At 53.0% G+C, this 18663-nt stretch overlaps 1 protein-coding gene across 1 annotated transcript; it reads left to right on the forward strand.

Annotated features, from left to right (window-relative positions):
* The first annotated feature begins 12782 nt into the window (after positions 1–12782).
* On the forward strand, positions 12783–14202 carry VDAG_08254 (uncharacterized protein). Its single transcript, XM_009657631.1, has 3 exons — positions 12783–12868; positions 12936–13141; positions 13194–14202. Exons 2-3 carry the CDS (start codon positions 13021–13023, stop codon positions 13553–13555), a joined length of 483 nt encoding a protein of 160 aa, XP_009655926.1. The 5' UTR covers positions 12783–12868; positions 12936–13020; the 3' UTR covers positions 13556–14202.
* The last annotated feature ends 4461 nt before the right edge of the window (positions 14203–18663 follow it).

Genomic DNA, 18663 nt, shown 5'->3' on the forward strand with positions numbered 1-18663 from the left:
GTAACGAGAGAAGGGTAGAGCAGTGCACCGCTTCAAAATGGAAAGAAAAGCAACGACGAATGATGATGGTACAGACGTACGGAGATCGGAGGTGGGATGGACGCCTTGGTGAAGACGCCCAAGAGCCAAAAATGGTGTGTAAGTCGGCAGAACCCTTGTCGGGCCTGTGCTTGCAGGTAGCCTAGTCGCCTGTCGCCTGTTGCCCTGTGCTGCTGGGCTGCAGCAGATGGAGGGGCGTGTCTGATCGACCTGTAGGGACTCGGGGGTGGCTGTAAGGCGGCCTCCCGTGTGTCTTCTTGTTTACTGCGAACCATGTGTTAGCGTGATTGGCCATAGCTTCCAGCGCCAGCCACGACAGCCCAATCGAGCGCACACCAACGGCCAAGGATGGTGTAGCTCAGGAAGCCCTGTGTAGTCCGTCCGCCGTCCCTTCTGCCCGACTCTCTGCTCTGTCCGTCTCGTCGCTTCTCTTTGCGACTGTCGTGGCGGGGTTGATTGGTGAGCGGGAAGGGCTTAACGGAAACGAGGGAACGTCCGTATCCTTTGCGATGGGCAACACAAGCGTCGTCGAGTTCCACCGAATCTCGCCGTCCATCTGTAGTTGATGTGAGTGCCGGCCGCCGGCCGGCTGAACCCTTGTGGCTCTCCCGCACTGGTCTTGGTTGTTGGATGTCGGCGGAGTAGGTGGCGAGACACTGATCAAAGGAGGGCCGACGAGAAGCATGCGAATGCCAGACATGAGGAGATGAGACTGTTCTCACCTTAGTTTCTCTTTGCTCCCCAACGTTGCGTGCGTGGTTCGTGCTGCGTTGTCGGCTTTTGAGTTTCTGCTATACCCTGCTTCCGGGCGACTGGTACAAAGTCGGCGACTTACAAGAGATGCCCGGAGGACAAGACCCAGAAGGAGGTAACGAAAAAAAAGATCAAGATATTTGTTTCGTTGCCTGCGGGACCAGCAGACAGTCGCGAATATGAGATGAATCGCCCTATCCACCGCCGTATCCGGAGCATATGCTAAAACGTTCAGGCTCCTGGGCAAAACCCAAATTCTACTCGATGGCGTCGTTTCGGCTCCTTGAAGCTCCGGGACGCAGCTGCCAAATGACGATCTCTTGCCTGGGGCTACCGGGGTAGCGCGAATTGCCCCGAGCTGGGCGCAGATGGGCGAGGCGGCTTTTGGGCGATCTCTCGTCTCTTCGGCGCGGCTGGCTCGCTCGCTGGCGTTTGGGATGGCAGGGGGGCCCCTGAAAGCTGACGCTGGATCTCCAGGGACTTGGTGGTTTTGCTTTGGCGGCCCTGCCCACATAATTGGTCAGTCAGTCATGAGTGATCATAGCGCAGGTTACGGTGAGCGAGGTACGGAGCACCTCCCAGGGCGATCAGTGGATTCGTTTCTCCCAGGGTGTCGAACAGCAAGCACCACGGCAGTCCGCCTGCAACATCTGCGGTGAGCGCACCGGCAGAGGGGATGTGTCTTGCATTTAGCCTCCCAGATCGGAAACGCAGACCTCTCGCTGGGGTTGAGAGCAAGTGTCCCCCATCCCATCTCGGCCTCATCGTCGACGCCAGATGAGACGACGGATCACCCACTCCCAGCAGAGCGGCCGAGGCGCCATGATCCGCAGAACTGGCTGGGTCGGGGCCAGACGGCACGGCTTGCGTACGGTATTTCCAGGCTTGGCTGTCGTCGGCACCCCTGGCTCGAAGACCATGGGCACGGGAGATATGTGACAATCCCAGCCAGGCCTGGGAGGCCCGCTATCCCAAGGATCGTCAACCTCTGCCCTGACTCCCTTCGAGTGCGTGGGCCATATCAAGAGCCAATCTACCAAGCTCTTGTGGCCGCAAGCTGGGTTACGGATTGCGTCGGAAGGTGATTGATGATGCCAAATACGCCGCCAGTGAACAAGCAAGTGCTGTGGGGGGCGGTCGACCGACTGACTCGGGGAGCGATTGCGGCAGGTGGGGGAAACGGTGTGTTCAAAACTTACAGATCGAGGATAGATGTCGTGGTTTGCGACTTGAACTCGTGGTGTTCGTTCTTCTTGGTTGGACGATGCAACGGTGAAGTTCCACTTCCTCAGGTGCTGCTTCTGCCAGGCACAGACGTCTCTGTCTCTCCCTAGACGACGTTATCGAATACTAGTACCCAACTGACGTTGAGCTACGGGAGAATCGACAATTTGACAGCAGATCTTGGGGGAGGCTAATCGTAAGACTCGTTCCCTGCAATAAGTGTCTTGGATGATGGGATGATCAGCGCTCAGAAGCAATGACAATTCGTGTTCTCAACAAAGCGTGACTTACGGCACCCACGTTCACAATTAGACGATTGATTTCTTGACCTTGGCAGAACTTAAGATAGGATGGCTTCTGTAAGAGGACCAGGTAGATATACCTCAAGTCAGTCGTGTACCATGCTGCGTCTCTAGCATGGCCTCAATCTCTCTCGAAGCACACTTACCTACAAGCGTTTCCCATTCATCTGTAACTGAGCTTGGTTAACTGGTGTAGCCTCATCGCGGAAAGTCTGACGACGTACCAGCAAGCATCTCCGATCGTCCGTGGACAAGGCTCGGGATAGAGTAGGGTACGGGCGCAGGAACCGGAGCGAGGGAGAGCCCTGGGTGACCGATATTGCCCTCGGTAGGCGAACCTAAGCGTGAGCAGGGAGTTCCCTGCTGACAGGATGACAGGGAGGTCTGGCGGAAGGGACCGGGGTCTGTCAGGGTCTGTTTTGGGGGGGCTCGTTTGATGTTGCATCACGCCTGTCAGGACTCGGTATTCGAGGTGGTATGGGGACGTCCTTGGGATGGAGATTGTGAGAGTGTGGGTTGTGCGGTGCGAACGTACCATGTAGCACTGCTAATGAGGCCTTAGATTCCTACGCCCACGCCCTGCAAATGGCCAGGCGATACCAAGATCTTCGCCATCCATCCTGTCTGATCCGCACATGGAAGAGCCAGGGGCTGCCATGTCGGCAACGTAGGACGAGGGAGTCTGTTGCCGTTGAGAAAGGGGGCGGGGGTAATCAGATTAGAGGCTGGCGACTCCTCACAAGCGACCGACAGCGAAGCGGCATGTAGGGGCCGGGATATGCCTTGTCCTTCAGAAGGAACAGTCTCACGGTTTGCCGCGACTGTGAGCATGGTCAAGGTTGTGCCGGACGGTTGCATCTCTGAGAGACAAGCCGTGATCCCAACAATCCAGCTTGATGAGAGGCGGCGTATTTTGCGGCTGTTTAGTCGATCAAAGAGGACTGGCAAGCAAAAGCATCTTTGCCCTCGACGCAAGGCCTCAAAGGTAGTCCCCCCACATCCTAATGGGGCTGGATCGACAGCTAGTCGCCGATTACAGGGGCGGTCCCCTGTCAAATCATTACCGGTTTGGCCTGCGCTGGACAAGCATGGAGGTGCCCGGGCAGCTTGGCGTAGGGCAAACCACCGAAGGTGAAAGACGCCTGACAGTGAGTTGCCAAATTCGGGTGGCCCAGGTACTCAAGGCCTAGCCAGCATCTCGAGTCAGGGTGGTCGATCTGCTCCCATTCGGAACCGGGAGAGCGGCCGAGACGGAGATGGGTGGTTGATGATTGAGATGAAGTGCGGAATCCGTACCCATGCACATTCATGCCCGTGCCCCATGCCCCAGATCGACACGACCACTTTTCATTTCGGCGGGCCTGTCAAGCCAGCGAGATGGGTTGGGACGAGATAAGGGGCGAAGAGGATGAGGAATAATTGTTTTGTTGCTGGGCGCTGCCTTGAGGGAGGGGGACGCAAGCCAAGACGCAATAGCACTATTGGTACCCGTGCGCGGTCAAAACGAAACGAAACGGAACGAAAGGAGCGTAGAGTAGATCACGAGACAGTCGATGTGGGTCATCTTGGGTGATGAGGTTCACGGCGATCGTGGGCGGCGTAGGCGCATGCCTGCAAAGAAGCATCAGTGTAATCGGTAGTCAGCTGTTCGCGATACTAGCTGACTGATGACGTCCGGCTAAGCGCGAGGTGACAAATACCGATATGGAGATGCGTTCGTGAGTGGGATGAGGGACGTGTGTGGCAACATGATGGTGGGAGCGAAGGGAAACCGAGGGTGAGTGAGCTGGCGAAGAGTTGGTGATGTCGTTGCGCCCCGCAATGCTGCTTGCGTTGGTGGTGTTGTGAGAAGCCCTCACCAAGTGTCCATCGAGCATTGCCTCCCTAGGTACCTTGCCTTTCAGCCTACCTACCTCCTTAGGCTGGGCAACAACGCCCTTGAGGCATTGGCAGCCGCTCTTGTTGTCGGCGCCATTGGCGGAAGTGACGTCCGCCGGCGCAAGTGCCTAAGAGTGGGTGGCTGCTCCCCTGGTTCAACTGCCTCTCCTGCACAGGTTGCCCTTGCCCCCTGCCGGCTCTTGCGGGGTGCTGCCGCGCTGCCATCACAGGCGCTAAAACGCCCTAATACGCACTAAAACAAGCCCTCGAGCCGCAGATTCAGCGGTCTTGGTGGATCGTCGACTCGATCGGGCTTAGCCTTGCGTCATGGATGCTCCTTCCAGCTTTCAGCCCTTGACGTTTTCGCTCAGGCAGCTGCGGCCAGAGCACTGGGTTCGACTGGGTGATTGACTGAATGCCTCGGGCGCGAGCGTGCGCAACTGCTCCATCCACCCTTCAGTCACCACATCAGTCAACACATCAGTCACTTCTCACTTCAATCACCAGGCGCAAAACAGCCCGGCCCAGCGCAAGTCTTCAACTACATGGTGCCACATCTGGGCTCTCTCCACTGGGCATGCCAAACCCATGATGGGCGCGCTGGCCTCGATGCAACCCCAAACCCACCAGACCTACCCATCATCCAACGATCTCTTTCGAGTCCCGCCGAGGTTCATCCCACACCAATATGACGGGTCGATCAATGGATGAAGGTTGCCCGGCCGTGGTTCTTCATACCAGGGCTTGCCGCCTCTCCCAACCACCCCTTGCAGCTTCAGATTTGACAATGCGGTGGTGACATCGGCTCCCGGCGTCCGTGGGCATGTTGACACCTTGGCCTAAGCTCAGCCGCCGCCGCGTTCCACATGGCTCTACTACCCACTACGACACGATCGTTCGTCATGAACAGCTGAGGTTGCAGGGCATCATCAATCGACCTTGTCGACGGTGAGCGGCAACCTCTCAGCACTTGGCTTCAGCTGGGTCCGCCATGCAGGTCCCAGTTCGTTGTCATCCCCTGCCCTCTTTTCCCCCGTCTTCCGTCCGAACTCCGTCCGGCGTCATCACCTGCCATCACGGTCCCACCGTTTGCCGCTGCTCGCCAAGTTACAGCGTCACATCGAGCTTGGAGTGGGCGTCTTTGGGGGGGGGGGGGGGGTTACAGCATGCTCGCTCCATCGTGTTTCATGATTTGGGAAACGAAATACCTTCAATGCGCGCCGTACGAGCGTTTCCCTATCTAGCCGTAGTCGCGATGAGATCTTCAGAGGTTGACCCCATGACGCGCCCGTATGGATGGGACCATCGTGTCACACGACTGCAAAATGAATGACGATTTTCGCATTGCAGCGACGCGACCTCGCTTCTTGCGCCCTGTTCCCTGTCACCTTTCTACATGCTAATAAGAAAACCCCCGAACGAGCTTTTCATGGTCGGCTGGCGATGATATCTCCTCCCAGCCCATGGGAAAGGATGCAGAGGCGGTTGTGCAGGTGTCGGTGCCTCTCATTGGACACAACACACAGGCGGTTGCGATCATTGCCAGAGTTTACGGATGAGCCATGCTCATCTGGAGTACACGTCGCATCTCGTACCCCTTCCCGACTGCTCACCCTCGTACAGACTCAAGCAAAACGCTCTTTCGGGATTCTGAGACTTTTGCTTGCCATTTCTTCAACCCCTGCCTCCCACCCCCAACAACAGCAGTCTACTCTCTATTCGTCACGAGTGGTGCGCGGTCGTGCACATTCGCTGCAGTCGTTGCCCCCTGGCCTCCGCTGGCTGGCCACCTCACAGTGTCGTGGAGTCAGCTTTGCACAATCGAAGAAAGGAGGTTCGGTTGTCAGCCGAGCAAGTCACTCAACCACATGTCGGTTTTCCAACAATCCAGCCATTCTTTGGTGGAAAATAAAGATAGCCCAGCTACCGGGTTCTAACTCCGCTTGAAGGGTGACAAGTGGAAGCCGACTGGACTAGAACAGGTCTTACTTTGTCCAGATCATGCACCTTTGGGGTGCTGTTTTGGCAGATCTCGTGCCTCGCCCCCGTCGCGTCGATATCCTTAGACTGAACACCATCATAACACCCAGCAGGCCTGGTGCATGGGATATGTCGTCTTGTCAGGGTAGTCAATGTTACACGAAGGCGCGCTGCTGCATAGGTTGCCTCTCTGGGGGTTTTGCTTTTCAATCTGCTGGCTGGCATCACGTGGACGAAAGACGGCCTTCAGCTGGAGAACGAAATCTGTCGCGTGTTCATTCTCTCTACAGCATCTGTGACACCGGCCTCAAGCAAGCTTCCAAAAACTCTCGCTAATCTGTTCCATTTAGAGCCCATTTTTTCATGCATCACGGCTATCGACATGACCACCGCCACGCATCCGCTCCTACGGGTCTGCGAAACCCGACTCATGTCACGACTCAGGCCAAGCCGACTCATGCTGCCTTCCGACGCAATGTGTGCAGGATTCGGAAGAGGGCTCGAAAGGTATCCTGACCTACACCCAACGAGCGATGGCTCCTTCTATTCACACGTACGTTTCATTATGTACGGACATGATCTCGCCACAAATGCTTCGCTGGGCACAGGTATTTGCAACGCCGTCTGCCGCGTCACAGTCACACTACTTGAGCTCTTGTGCATCGCCTCTGGGTGTAGCGAGCTCCTCGTCTCTCTACCAAGATTCTGCCCACACCCACGAGGCAATGGATCGAATTTTCACTCACCAGCAAACTTGCACCTGCTCCCTTCCGACCCGTGTTGCTCCACGATTCTAAACAAGCCCGTCAATTCACGAGTCGCTTCAAGAGCGGCCATGCATGCTGCCGTCTGAGGTTAGCATCCTCCGAAGCTCCGGACGGCGGGGCATGCGGCTGCGGTGGAGGTTGATTGTCCTCATTGAAGGTGATGTTGGATGGAAGACTCTGACGAGCAAGGTTTCGACATTACCACGTCTTAACGATGGTCTACAGTATTTCACATCGTGCAAGCTCTGCGTAGTACAGACAGCTTCCCGACAAGCGTACATCATCTAGTTTCTCCTACGATCCTGCAGCGATGCGTGTTCAACACAGTGTTGTTCGGAAGCCGACACTGCGTCCGCCCTCTAGCCATTCCATGCCTGTCCAAAATCCGGGCGCGGTGCCACAAAGTACGACACAAGAGTGACAATTGCAGAGTTACTCCTGCCCTCCGTTCCCTGATTCTCCATACCAGACGGAGTCTTCTTTGACTGCGACTCGTCAAAGCTGAACTGCTGCGCCCGCGGCATCGCCTATTGGAGCATTGTGTATTATTGTGGCGTTTGCGGCTTTCGCTCGACTATGTAGGGCTCAGCCTACGCTGGCTTGAACTCTTCGGAGCGCTTCTAAGGTTACGATTAGAACTATCCTAACATGGGTGGCGAAGGATTGGGCTGCTCTTCAACACGTCCTCGGAAACAATGCACTCACCCACGTAACACCTGTTTCAGTGAGCTACCCCGTTCATCCTGAAATGCCCACAGTCACCGGGCTGAGTGTATCATAGTGACTGTGAATCGTGGTCGCGCCTGCACTATCGCAGGCGTTCTCAATTGTCACCAGCCAGTTGCCCGAGTCAAGCGCCGTTAGCCCACTTCCACGTGGAGTCTGAGATGCGAGCTGATGTTTGGCCCTTAGCGCCCTCATCCACTGTGGCTTCAGGCTATTGTCAGAGTCAATGTCGCGATGCTGCTCTTTTCAGTCTGCTGGTCCTAGCAGACGAAAGCCCTTTTCGATATTGCGAATTCTTGGCTTGCGTTCGGACGAGAGATCTGCCGGGCTGCGCAGTGGGCCAGCACGCTTTTTCTTCTCTTATTTCCTTTTCGCCCCCGTCGCAGGTGAGTGGTCCCTCTTCCGAATGATCGTTGCTGCAGCCACAGGAGAACCCAAATGAAGGTGTCTACCCAAGAAATAAAGGGGGCACAGCGATCTCCTGCAGGCCACAACTCTCCTGTCGCAAGCGTTTCCCTCTTGTCGGTTCCGATCGCCCAGAACCAGGATCTAGAACCCGGCGGGCAGAAGGTAACAGCCAAGGCTAGCGTGACACTCGGGGTAGGCTCAGCCTCTTCCGCGAACCTGCCACCCTCCCTCCAGTGGATTATAGCGCCGGGACTGTAGCCTCCCGTGCCTTTTGGCCACGATGATCACGGTGCTTACGTTCTGTGGCAAGTTCGCAACCGCTGGGTCGAAGCGGGAGTTTGCATGATCTCAGACGCTCATACGGGCGTAACCTTGCCGGGCTATTTGCAGTTGTGCTTGCGACACACCAATAGATCTGGTCTTTCTACGGCCTGGGTCGTCTCCCAGCTAGTCTGGGCTCTTCTTTAGCCGGCCGAACGCGATCAGCATTGAATCGTAGGTTATCGAATAAGCTGATTCGATAGTGCATTGCCCAGCTGCACCTGGGAAATTTCGGTGGATTTGGAGGTTGCCCAGGTTTTCGGACTCCTGTGCCATTTTGGGTAAAGCACCACGGCCGCTAAAAAAACCGCCATTAGAGTCAATCGAGGCGACGACACATCCCTAAGTTAACCTCCACTCAACCCTTGGGGGCGGCGACAGAGTCTGCATGGAGAATTGGCAATGAGGAATCCCATGTGTGTAATCTCTCAAAATGGTACACCTACAAAATGGCAGTCTACGTTCTCGACCAGGCCCGGCCTGCGTATTGCCAGCAGCTATTTTGGCGTGTGCATCCGCGCCTTCAGCGACCTGGAACGGGAATGCCAAATCAACAGCGAATGTAATGGGAACGAGGACGAACGACGGGTTCCCACCCTATCAAAGCCGCTGCGTTACTATCAGCTATTTAGTAGTTATCTCTGATGCCGCCGCTTTGTAATGATCGGTGAAATCCGACGCGTTTCTCTCTCAAGAGACTGTTGCGCCTCCGAAGCTTGTGAGAACAGGGAGGCCAAAAGGGCGCTTGTGGCAACGTGGAAAAGACCAGCGGCCTGCTCCATAGGCTCCCGGCGACGCCCTGGAACGACGAATACACGCACGCCCTCGTGCGTCTCATCTGTCATGTTCAAATGCAGCCTTGAACGTCACGACCAGATGGGAGTGTCTCGTACCGAACGGCGCTGATTGGCTTCACTGGCGTTTTGATAGCCGAGCGCCGATGCGCCAACCTCTGTCGTGCTGCCCCAGCCGTTCGGCCTCGGCGGAGACGGGACAAGGAGCAGGGAAGCTATTTCGAGGCTTCCATCATCAAGAAATATTGAGAGCCGGTGAAGAGGATTCAGTGTCACTGGTACCGAGCAGCGGAGATGAGGAAGGGGTGTGTGGCTTGGATGTACTACAGGCGCATCATTAATTTTCAGACGTTGAGGAGATCCTCGTTATGAACCCAATGAAAACATGTATTGGTACTTAACACTTGTACATAAACAGTATTACTGGCTTCTTTTTTTGATGACGGCCATAAAAACCTACCTTGCGTTGTGACCTCATCGCGTGTCACGGTCCAGGAGGTGTGACCCGAAGATGGCCGCAATTATACCTTCGCCCCAGCATGTTCGACGTCTGGGTGGTCCTACTAGTATGGAGTATGGCATAAGATTGTCAGCAAGTAGTTATCGCATGGGGTATCTCGTCGCCCATTTATTTAGTCCGGTCCCAGTCAAAAGTCACGATGTAGCAGGTGATTAAGGCCAAGGGGGCTTGAAGTCATCTCATCCGCAGCGTTTCCCGGACGATGTCGTTGGGTGAAAGATAATACATACTCAAAGTAAAAGCTGCTTGCGCATGCCGTGGCTTTCCAGCTTGTTCTTTTATTGGACCTTCATGTCTTCCACCAGCGAGAGTAAAAAGTGTAGGGGGGCAATCGCCATGCGCATGGGCAGTGAGGTTTCAGTCACGGCCTACCCACTCATGCAGACTCCATCATCAATCTTTACAGTTGATGTCTGGATGGATCCGGCACTGGTGCTCGCTTGTTGATTAGACCAGATGAGCTGTAATGACATAGCCTGGTTGTAGTTCATCGCAGGCCAGCCTGGAATTACACCCACGTGCTTCAGAGCGTAGCCGATTTATTTATCAAAATGCACTGATGCGCAATGTACCGCTCCAACCGTAGGTATAGGCCTTCCTTAGGACTAATGACTACGGCGTTACGTTTCGACTCGTGGCTGCTGGTACCGAACCATGCGTTTACCAAAAGTAAAGGCAGTCTTGTCGTATGTCATGTCTTCAGACCCTTCTGCAGGCTAAAATGAGCTACACGCAGTGAGGTAAGATGCTCGAGTCAGAAGAAAGTCGCCTTAGTGATCTGATAAAGAGCAGGTTCCTAGGAAGTTCACATACAAAATGACAATAGCCGCAATTGCGATGGGATACGAGAGTCGCCGATGGGGCTCATACTATATTATATTGCTGTGGAAACGTCTTCAGGAGGCCACTAGTATACAGCATACCTTATAGCACAATCAGTTGAAGACTAGCTATTGACCTTTCTGACGGCTACACATGATAGATCACTAGAAGTCAAGAGATATAACGCAAGCATGCTCGCGAACATGTTCTCGCCACCTGCCAAAATATATCCCTACTGGAGTGACCAAGGGCATTCAGGCAATAGGCAGACCGAGCAGGCGGGACGCGTTGATGTATTGATTTTTTATCGTACATCAGGTGACGCGGTTATTTAAAAAGTTGTTACAATTCACTCCCTGAATCAGATGGTGTAGTATCGTGTAGCACACCAAGAAAGTAATGCTCCCTCAAATCTAGCCACAATGGCATACCTCCAGGCTAATCAAAAGCTCTTACGAGTACTTAACTATTGCCGAGAAATAAATTTATGAGTGGTTGTTAGAGACAATGAGGTTGGAACTTTTGTCTGGTTCGTCGGATCTCGTGATACATGGTGCGCAGTTTTGTGATTTGCCTGGAGATTCTCCCCCATGATCTTACTTACCTGACAATCACAAGTTGATGAAGTGCATATGGTCTACTCATGACACTATCACAAGTCCCCTGATTCGACCGTGGTAGTCATCAGGTCAAACTATACATGCTTTGTTCTGAGAAACACGTCCACAAGAAGTTTAGCAGGAACCGATAGTCCATACCGGTCAACTACATTCGCCTTGATTTTTTGACTACACTGAGAAAATAAGGCCTGATTCCAGATTGGCAGGTTCCCTCACGATGAATTCACTTCCGCAGCGAGCTAAATAGACAGAAAACCGAGGTTCGAGCCAGGATTGTTCTGTTGAAGTGCGAGCCACTGATGAGTCCACGAGCCCCACCTTCGGTTTATCTGATGAACTGGGCTTATCGCGGACCCACAGGAGCTCTTGCGGCGCCACCTCCGCGTTTTGTTCAAGCCAATGCAGGCGGATTGGCATGCATTGGCTATGTACCTTAAGTCCCACACCCACAACTCCGCGCCCCCCTAACTCCGCGCACTAAAATCGACGAACGAATAGTAGCGCAGAATAGTAGATAATATTAATTACTTACCTAATAGGGCTTATTCCAATAGAAATTCCGAGCACTAAGACTTAAACTTAGCTTCCTAATACTTAATAGGCGTTACTAACGGTATATAGAGGGCCTGCGCCTTTAATTAAGTAGCCTTAATAGCCTAGATATTAGTGAACCTTAAATTAGGCTCCTAGGCTACCCTCGTCTTCCTATAGGGCTTATATACCTCTAATTAAGCGCTTAATTAAGCTATTCGGAGGCCTGCTTTTACTATTTATATATCCTTAATATCTAGAGACTTCCCTATTTTTATAAATAAGCGCTACGTAGCTCGTATAGAGGCCCTTAGTATTATATAGATCCGAGATAGTATAGAATAGCTTAACCGTAGATCCTTCGCCCCTCGTAGCGTTTATAAGGCAAAGTCTATATATTTCTACCGCTTCTAAGGGGTCTTTAAGCGTATAGGATAGCCCTCGTCTATTATCTAAGAGCTTAAGAGAGGCTAAAGTGAACTCACCGGCTATAGGCTAGTTCTACGCCACCTACCTATAATATTGCTATATATAATAGCGTTACGCCTAGCCTTCTAATAGTAGAGAAGGAAGTTCCGTTTACTAATAGGCGATATATCGAGGAGGTAAACTACGCTCTTAAGATACTTCCTATATACCGTCTTAAGGGGGCTAAATATAGAGAAGTTAAGAGGCTACGTAATATAGTGTTACGACCTGGCAGCTTCCGAAGGGGGAACACTGTCAGAGGGTTGGGGTTGCTGTTTGCAGAAGCTTAGGTTGTGACTCTGAGACGATGTGGTGTCGTAAGGCGTTGCGCACTCGTTACAATGAATACAAGGTAAGACTTAGATTGATCACTGTCGTGAGAAGGAATGTATCTACAAGTCCAGAATGTCCGTCCTTATATACCTGCCATCCTGTCCTTGTTGTGTTAGGTGGTGAGCTCATGTTGGATGGCTCACTGTTATATCGTGATCCTCTTATGTTGGATCACGGCTCACGGTGATCCAAGCATAATAGTGATCCTTGGTCCTGGATCACTGTTTCCTGGTGATCCTGTCACGTGACCTAGCCTTGGCAAGCCTTATCTTATCAGTGACCCTGGATCTTCTGACGTGGGGTTTGTCTGCGGCCGGTTGTTCGACCCGTGCTTGTTACATGATACTCCTCCTTCAGGCCGATGTCCCAACGGCCATAAGTAGTAGGTCCTGCCCCAGATTCGGTTGGTCCGCAAACTCCTCTTTTACTAACCGTGACACGATGTCCAGTCGCATTCGAAAACCTCTATCGAAGAAAACCGTTGAGCGCGTCAACCTTGCGTCTTCAATCGAGTCGAAGGGTTCTGACGCGGACATGCCTTGTACCTGGTGCTTCCGGAAAGGTTTGAAATGTCGTATGTCGGAGAAGTCTGCGCGGTGCGGGGAGTGTGTGAAGCGAGGTCGTCAGTGCGACGGTGTTTTGGTGTCGTCTTCTCGTGAGTATCGTGTTTTCCGCTGGTCAGGTTATCGTGGCTGATGGTGGCTCAGTTGAGCGTCTTTCAAAAACCGAAAAGAAATTGGAAGATGACGAAGAGGCCGCGGAAGAAGCGCTGGCCAAATTGCAGGAGGATCTGTCGCACGCCGTGAATCGCTTGCGGCGGATTCGGCAGATCAAGAAGAAGGTGAAGGAGCGTAGTGACGAGGCGTTTCGTCGGGGTATCCAGGAGCTGGACGAGGAGGATAGCTTGCTTCCTGCTCTCAATGCTCATGAGTATTATGTGGAGAGTGATTTGGCGTTTATGGGGGTGACTTCCGACGCGGACTGGCCCTCTTTGGGTTTAGGGGAGTTGCCGGAGGAGTCTGGTGTTGGTGAAACTGCCTCAGCAGCTGCGGGCAGTTCAAGTTCCTGATTGGTTCCCATGTGTTTTCTTCGTGGCCGTAGTTCTTCCACTTAATGAGGTACTCGTCCTGGTTGTCCTTCGTTCTGTGGTCGATGATTCTTTCGACTTCGTATTCGTTTGTGTCTTCTACTTCCACGCTGGTTGCAAGTGGTGCGTTCGGTGGTGCTGGTTCTAAAAGTGCTATATGAAAGATGGGGTGAATCTTCATGTTCTCTGGCAATGAGAGGTGGTAGTTGGTATCCGAGAGTTTCTTGAAAATTTTGAAAGGTCCTAGTTTTTTGAAGTCCAGTTTGTCGTTTGGTCGTTTGGTTTTTATGTTTCGGCGGATAAGGTAGACGCTACCTCCCTCCTGTAAGGATGGTCCCTTCATCCTTGTTTTGTTGGCGTACGTGGTCATTCTGGTACGTACGAGCTCGAGGTCGAGCTTAATTTGGTCCTGAATCTTGCGGATGTTGTCCGCGATGTGGATTGCTTTTGGTGTGTCTGGCGCTTCGCGTCGTTCTGCGTAAGCTGTGGGGTTGTACCCGTAGTTGGCATAGAAGGGTGATTCCTTTGTTGACTCGCTTGGTGAGCTGTTGTATGCGAACTGTGCGATGGGTAGTAATGTGACCCAGTCATCTTGTTGGTAGTTGATATAACACCGAAGGTACTGCTCTAGAGTCTGGTTCGTTCTTTCTGTCTGTCCGTCTGTCTGCGGGTGAAAAGCCGTGGATAGCTTATGTTTGGCTCCAAGTTGAGCGATGAGTGACTTCCAGAAGTTGCTGGTGAAGAGCTTGTCTCTATCTGACACCAGTTCTTTTGGGAGTCCGTGTTGTCCCACAATGTTCCTGAGGAACACATAGGCGAGGTCTTCTGCCGTTCCTGTGGCTTTATACGGGAGAAAGTAGGAGTACTTGGTGAGTCGGTCGACGACTACTAGGATGTTGTCGTAAGAGGTCCCAGTTAAGGGTTCCTTCGATGGTGGCAGGCTGGTGATGAAGTCCAGTGAGACTGACTCCCAGGCTGCGGTTGGTACTGGTAGTGCTTTGAGTTCTCCATAAGGCCTGTGCCTTTCTGCCTTGCTCTTTTTGCAGAGGTTGCAGTTGCGGATGACTGTTGTGACGTCCTGTCTGGTTCCTTTGAAGTTATGGTGTTTCTTAAGTCGAGCGAAGGTCTTCGCTACTCCTTGGTGCCCGTGGGCCTTGGCTTCGTGGACTTGTCGAATTAGTTCCAATGCTTCCGTAGGTGGCCTGGCGGGTGTCACGCGAGTGGTGACTGCCAGCGTTCGGTGGTACGGGATTAGATTTCCTTCTTTGTCGCTTGCGAGGATTGCGTTATTGTTTGGGGGTGTGGTTTGTTCGTGGTCTGAGCGTCTGCTCAAGATATCTGCCCTGCCATTCTCAGATCCTTTGCGGTAGATGATGGTGAAGTTGAATTCCGAGAGGAATTCCGCCCATCTAATCTGTCGTTTGTTGAGGTCTTTGTTCGTTGTGAAGTGTGCAAGATTCTTGTGGTCAGTGTAGACCTTGACTTCGTGTCGTGCTCCGGAGAGATACGTTCTCCATTCTTTGAAGGCTTCGATGATTGCCATGAGTTCTTTGTCGTGTATCTGATAGTTGAGCTCTGGTCCGTGTAGCTTTTTCGAGAAGAATGCTACTGGGTGCAATCGTCCTTGGTCGTCCCTCTGGCCTAACTGTCCTCCAATGGCGAAGTCGGAGGCGTCTGTCTCGACTTCCATGGGTTTTTCGGGGTCTATCATCCGGAGGACTGGCTCGCTGAGGACGGCGTCGATGATTTGGCGAAATGCTTTTTCTTGGGGTTCGTTCCACGCGAACTCTATTTCCTTGACCGTGAGGTTTGTCAAAGGATTGGCGGTCTTGCTGTATCCTTTTAGGAATCGTCGATAGAAGTTGACGAAACCGAGGAATGCTCTGACGTCCTTGACGTTTTTTGGTGTAGGCCATTCCCTGATGGCTGCCACTTTGGATTTTTCCATCCTGATTTCTCCTGGGGTGATCGTATACCCTAGGAAATCTACTTCCTGTGTGTGGAACTTGGCTTTTTCTGGTTCTACTAACAGTTCGTGCTGGTGTAGTCGTGTGAGGACCTGGTGGACGTGTCCCTTGTGCTCTTCCATCGTCTTCGAGAAAATCAGAATGTCATCGAGGTACACTACCACGAAGACGTCCAGGAATTCTCGCAGTACATCGTTGATCATGTTTTGGAAGGTTGCGGGGGCGTTGGTCAATCCGAACGGCATGACCAAATACTCGTAGTGTCCTCGTCGTGTTCGGAATGCTGTTTTCCATTCTTCTCCATCCTTGATGCGGATGAGGTTGTATGCTCCTTTGAGATCGAGCGCTGTGAACCAATTGGCTCCTGCTAATGCGTCCCTGAGTTCTGATATCAGAGGCAATGGGTAGCAGTTCTTGATGGTAATGTCGTTCAACTGTCTGTAGTCGACGCATAGTCTTTCCTTGCCATTCTTCTTTGGCACAAAGAGAATCGGGTATCCTGCTGGGGATGTCGATGGTCGGATGTATCCTTTTCTGAGGTTCTCCTTGAGATACTCGTCGAGAGTATCCATCTGTCGAGGGTTTAATCCGTAGATCTTGTTAAATCGGGGGCTCTCCCCTTCCTTGATTGGGATTTCGTGGTCGTAGTGTGTGTGCTTAGGTAGCACCGTGTCGACTTCTTCCCTGAAGATCTTTTCGTACTTCCAGTATTCCTTGGGTACGTTCTGCAGTCTTTCTTGCTGTTCTGTTGTGAGCTCCTCCGGGGTTGTCTCCTCTGAGTTGTCCCTATTCGTGAGGGCTAGTTGGAGGTCGCTTGAGAGACCGCTCGTGGGTCTTTCCTCAGGGGCTGACGTACTCCACTGGACGCGGCCAGCTGTCCAGTCAATCTGAGGGTTCCATTCTCTGAGCCATGGGATGCCTAGGATGATTTGTTTTCCTCCCATGTTGGTGATGTCGAAGGTTATGTGGCCGGGTCGGCGAGAAATGAATACCTGGAGGGGCGCAGTCTCCGTATTCACGATTCCTCCTCCGTACGAGACCGCTTGTCCCTCCACCGTGCTGAGCTGATAGGGTTCCTCCTTATATTTCCAGCTGATGTGGTTCTTGTTGATATATTCGGGGCTCATGTAGTTGCCCTGGGCGCCGCTGTCTAATAGCGCGCTCGCCCATCTTCCTCCTACGTTTATTCGTACGTAGAGGTGGTTTGTGCCGTGGGTTCGTTCGGCTGAGCAGATTGCTCTTACTTCCTTCGTCGGTCGTTGTCCCTGTTCGACCGACGCTTGCCTTTTCCCGAAGAGGGTGGCGTAGTGGGTGGCCATGTCATGGATGGTCCGTCCGAGTTGTCGTTCATCTCGTCGCTCTTGTAGTGGACGCGGAAGAGTGGCTTCCTGACGTCCTTCATGCGATGGAGTCTCCAATCTCTGGCTTTGGCGATGTAGTGCTTCATGCACGCGTCATTATCGCAGTCCTCCCATCTGGCGTTGTCTTGGTAGCATTTGTCGTGATAAGCGGGGTCTGGTCGGAACGTGAGCCGACCCTGACTGTATTCGTCCATGTGTAGGATCCATTTGCGACTCTCCTGTCCGAACTCTACCTTCACTCGTGGCTCGATCCAGTGATTGCGCGGGAGAAACCGGTGTGCGGCCTTCTCCTTGAAGTGGTATTCACAGTCGTCGTAGACGCATTCGGGCCAGAACAACTGGTAGTGTTGTTCGTGGGCGTGGTGAAGTGCCGGGTGGTCTCCTACCATGAGTCGTACGTTTTCTTTGGTGCTTTCTCGCTTTCGGGTGCTGGCCTTCCATGGTTTGGTCCCGTAGTAGATGAGTTCGTTCCATGGTACCAGGGGGTCATAGTCCTCGCTGGCGCTGCTAACTTCGTATGCCTGCATAGGCATGTGGGGTTGGGTCTGTCCGAGCGGAGATTCTTCTTCGCTGGCTCGTGTGTATTCATCCCATTCTGTGTCGTTCATCAGTCCTACGTGGGGAGCTGATTGTGGTTCTGGGTGAGCATGTTCGTAGGCTCTTTCTTCGTCTGTATCGATTTCCTGGGTCTCCGGCGTTACTTGCTGGGCCCATTTCTGAATTCGTCTTTCCTTCCTGGTGGTGACCATTATGGCCAGGGTTCTTTGTCCCGTAGGTGCCCTGGGGAACCATCCATTCTGTTCCTTACTGTCTTTGTGGGTCAGGCAATCGTCCTGGTAACAGAAGGTCCAGTTAGTTTTGGCATGGTCCTGGTGTTGAGTATGGTTGAGCTGTCGTTCGTTTACGGGTTTCCAGGGCTTCTTAGGTTGCCGGCATTCTCGAGCCATATGCCCGTTTTTGCCGCAGTTGTAGCATTTCATGTCCTTGAGATCCTTCGGTTTGCCATGTCTGGTATTGTCGAGCTCCATGGGTCCTGCATGGGTGGTCTGTCCCCAAGCCGTGCTGACGCGGGGTTTGTCGTGCTGGTACTTGCGTCCTTGATTGGATCGGTGGTGGGGAATGCGAGGGTTCCATGGTCCTATAGCGGGCTTTCGTCCCTTTTCTATTCTGCGTTCGTACTGGCGATCGTCGATTTTGACGGCCATGGCGATGTACTCGGTGAGGGTTTCGGGTCTATCCTCCCGGATGAGGTCGTCCTTGACGGCGTCTTTGAGTCCTTCGTAGAAACGGGCCATGAGAGCGGACTCTGTCCAATCGAGTCGACTGGCTAAGAGTCGAAACTCCGTGGCGTATTTAGTGGCTGGCCCCGTCTGTTTGAGCTGAAGGATTTTTCTTTCGTTTTGTCGTTCCTCGTCCACGTCCCCAAACGCTCCTTTAATGGCTTCTTCGAATGCGTTCATACCGGCGTAGATGTCCTGGGTGGCCTGCTTCATATCTTCTTTCTTGGTGTGGGTGGAATAGTCCCTAATGAAGGGTTCGAACCAGTGCAAGGCGTCCCCTTTGAGGTAAGAGGAGGCGTTGGCGACCTTCTCGCCCCAGTACTTGAGTTGGCCCTCATTGGCTTTGTGGTACTGGCGTACCTGGGTGATGAAAGATTGAAGTGCCCTAGGGTTGCCGTCGAATGACTGAGGGGGAAGAGCCTTCATGCTCGTTCCGCCTTGAAGTTGCTGCATCGAGGCTCGTAGCTGCTCGTTCTCTGAGC

This window comes from Verticillium dahliae, genomic scaffold (assembly GCF_000150675.1).
Source record: "Verticillium dahliae VdLs.17 supercont1.19 genomic scaffold, whole genome shotgun sequence".
NCBI lineage: Eukaryota > Fungi > Ascomycota > Sordariomycetes > Glomerellales > Plectosphaerellaceae > Verticillium > Verticillium dahliae.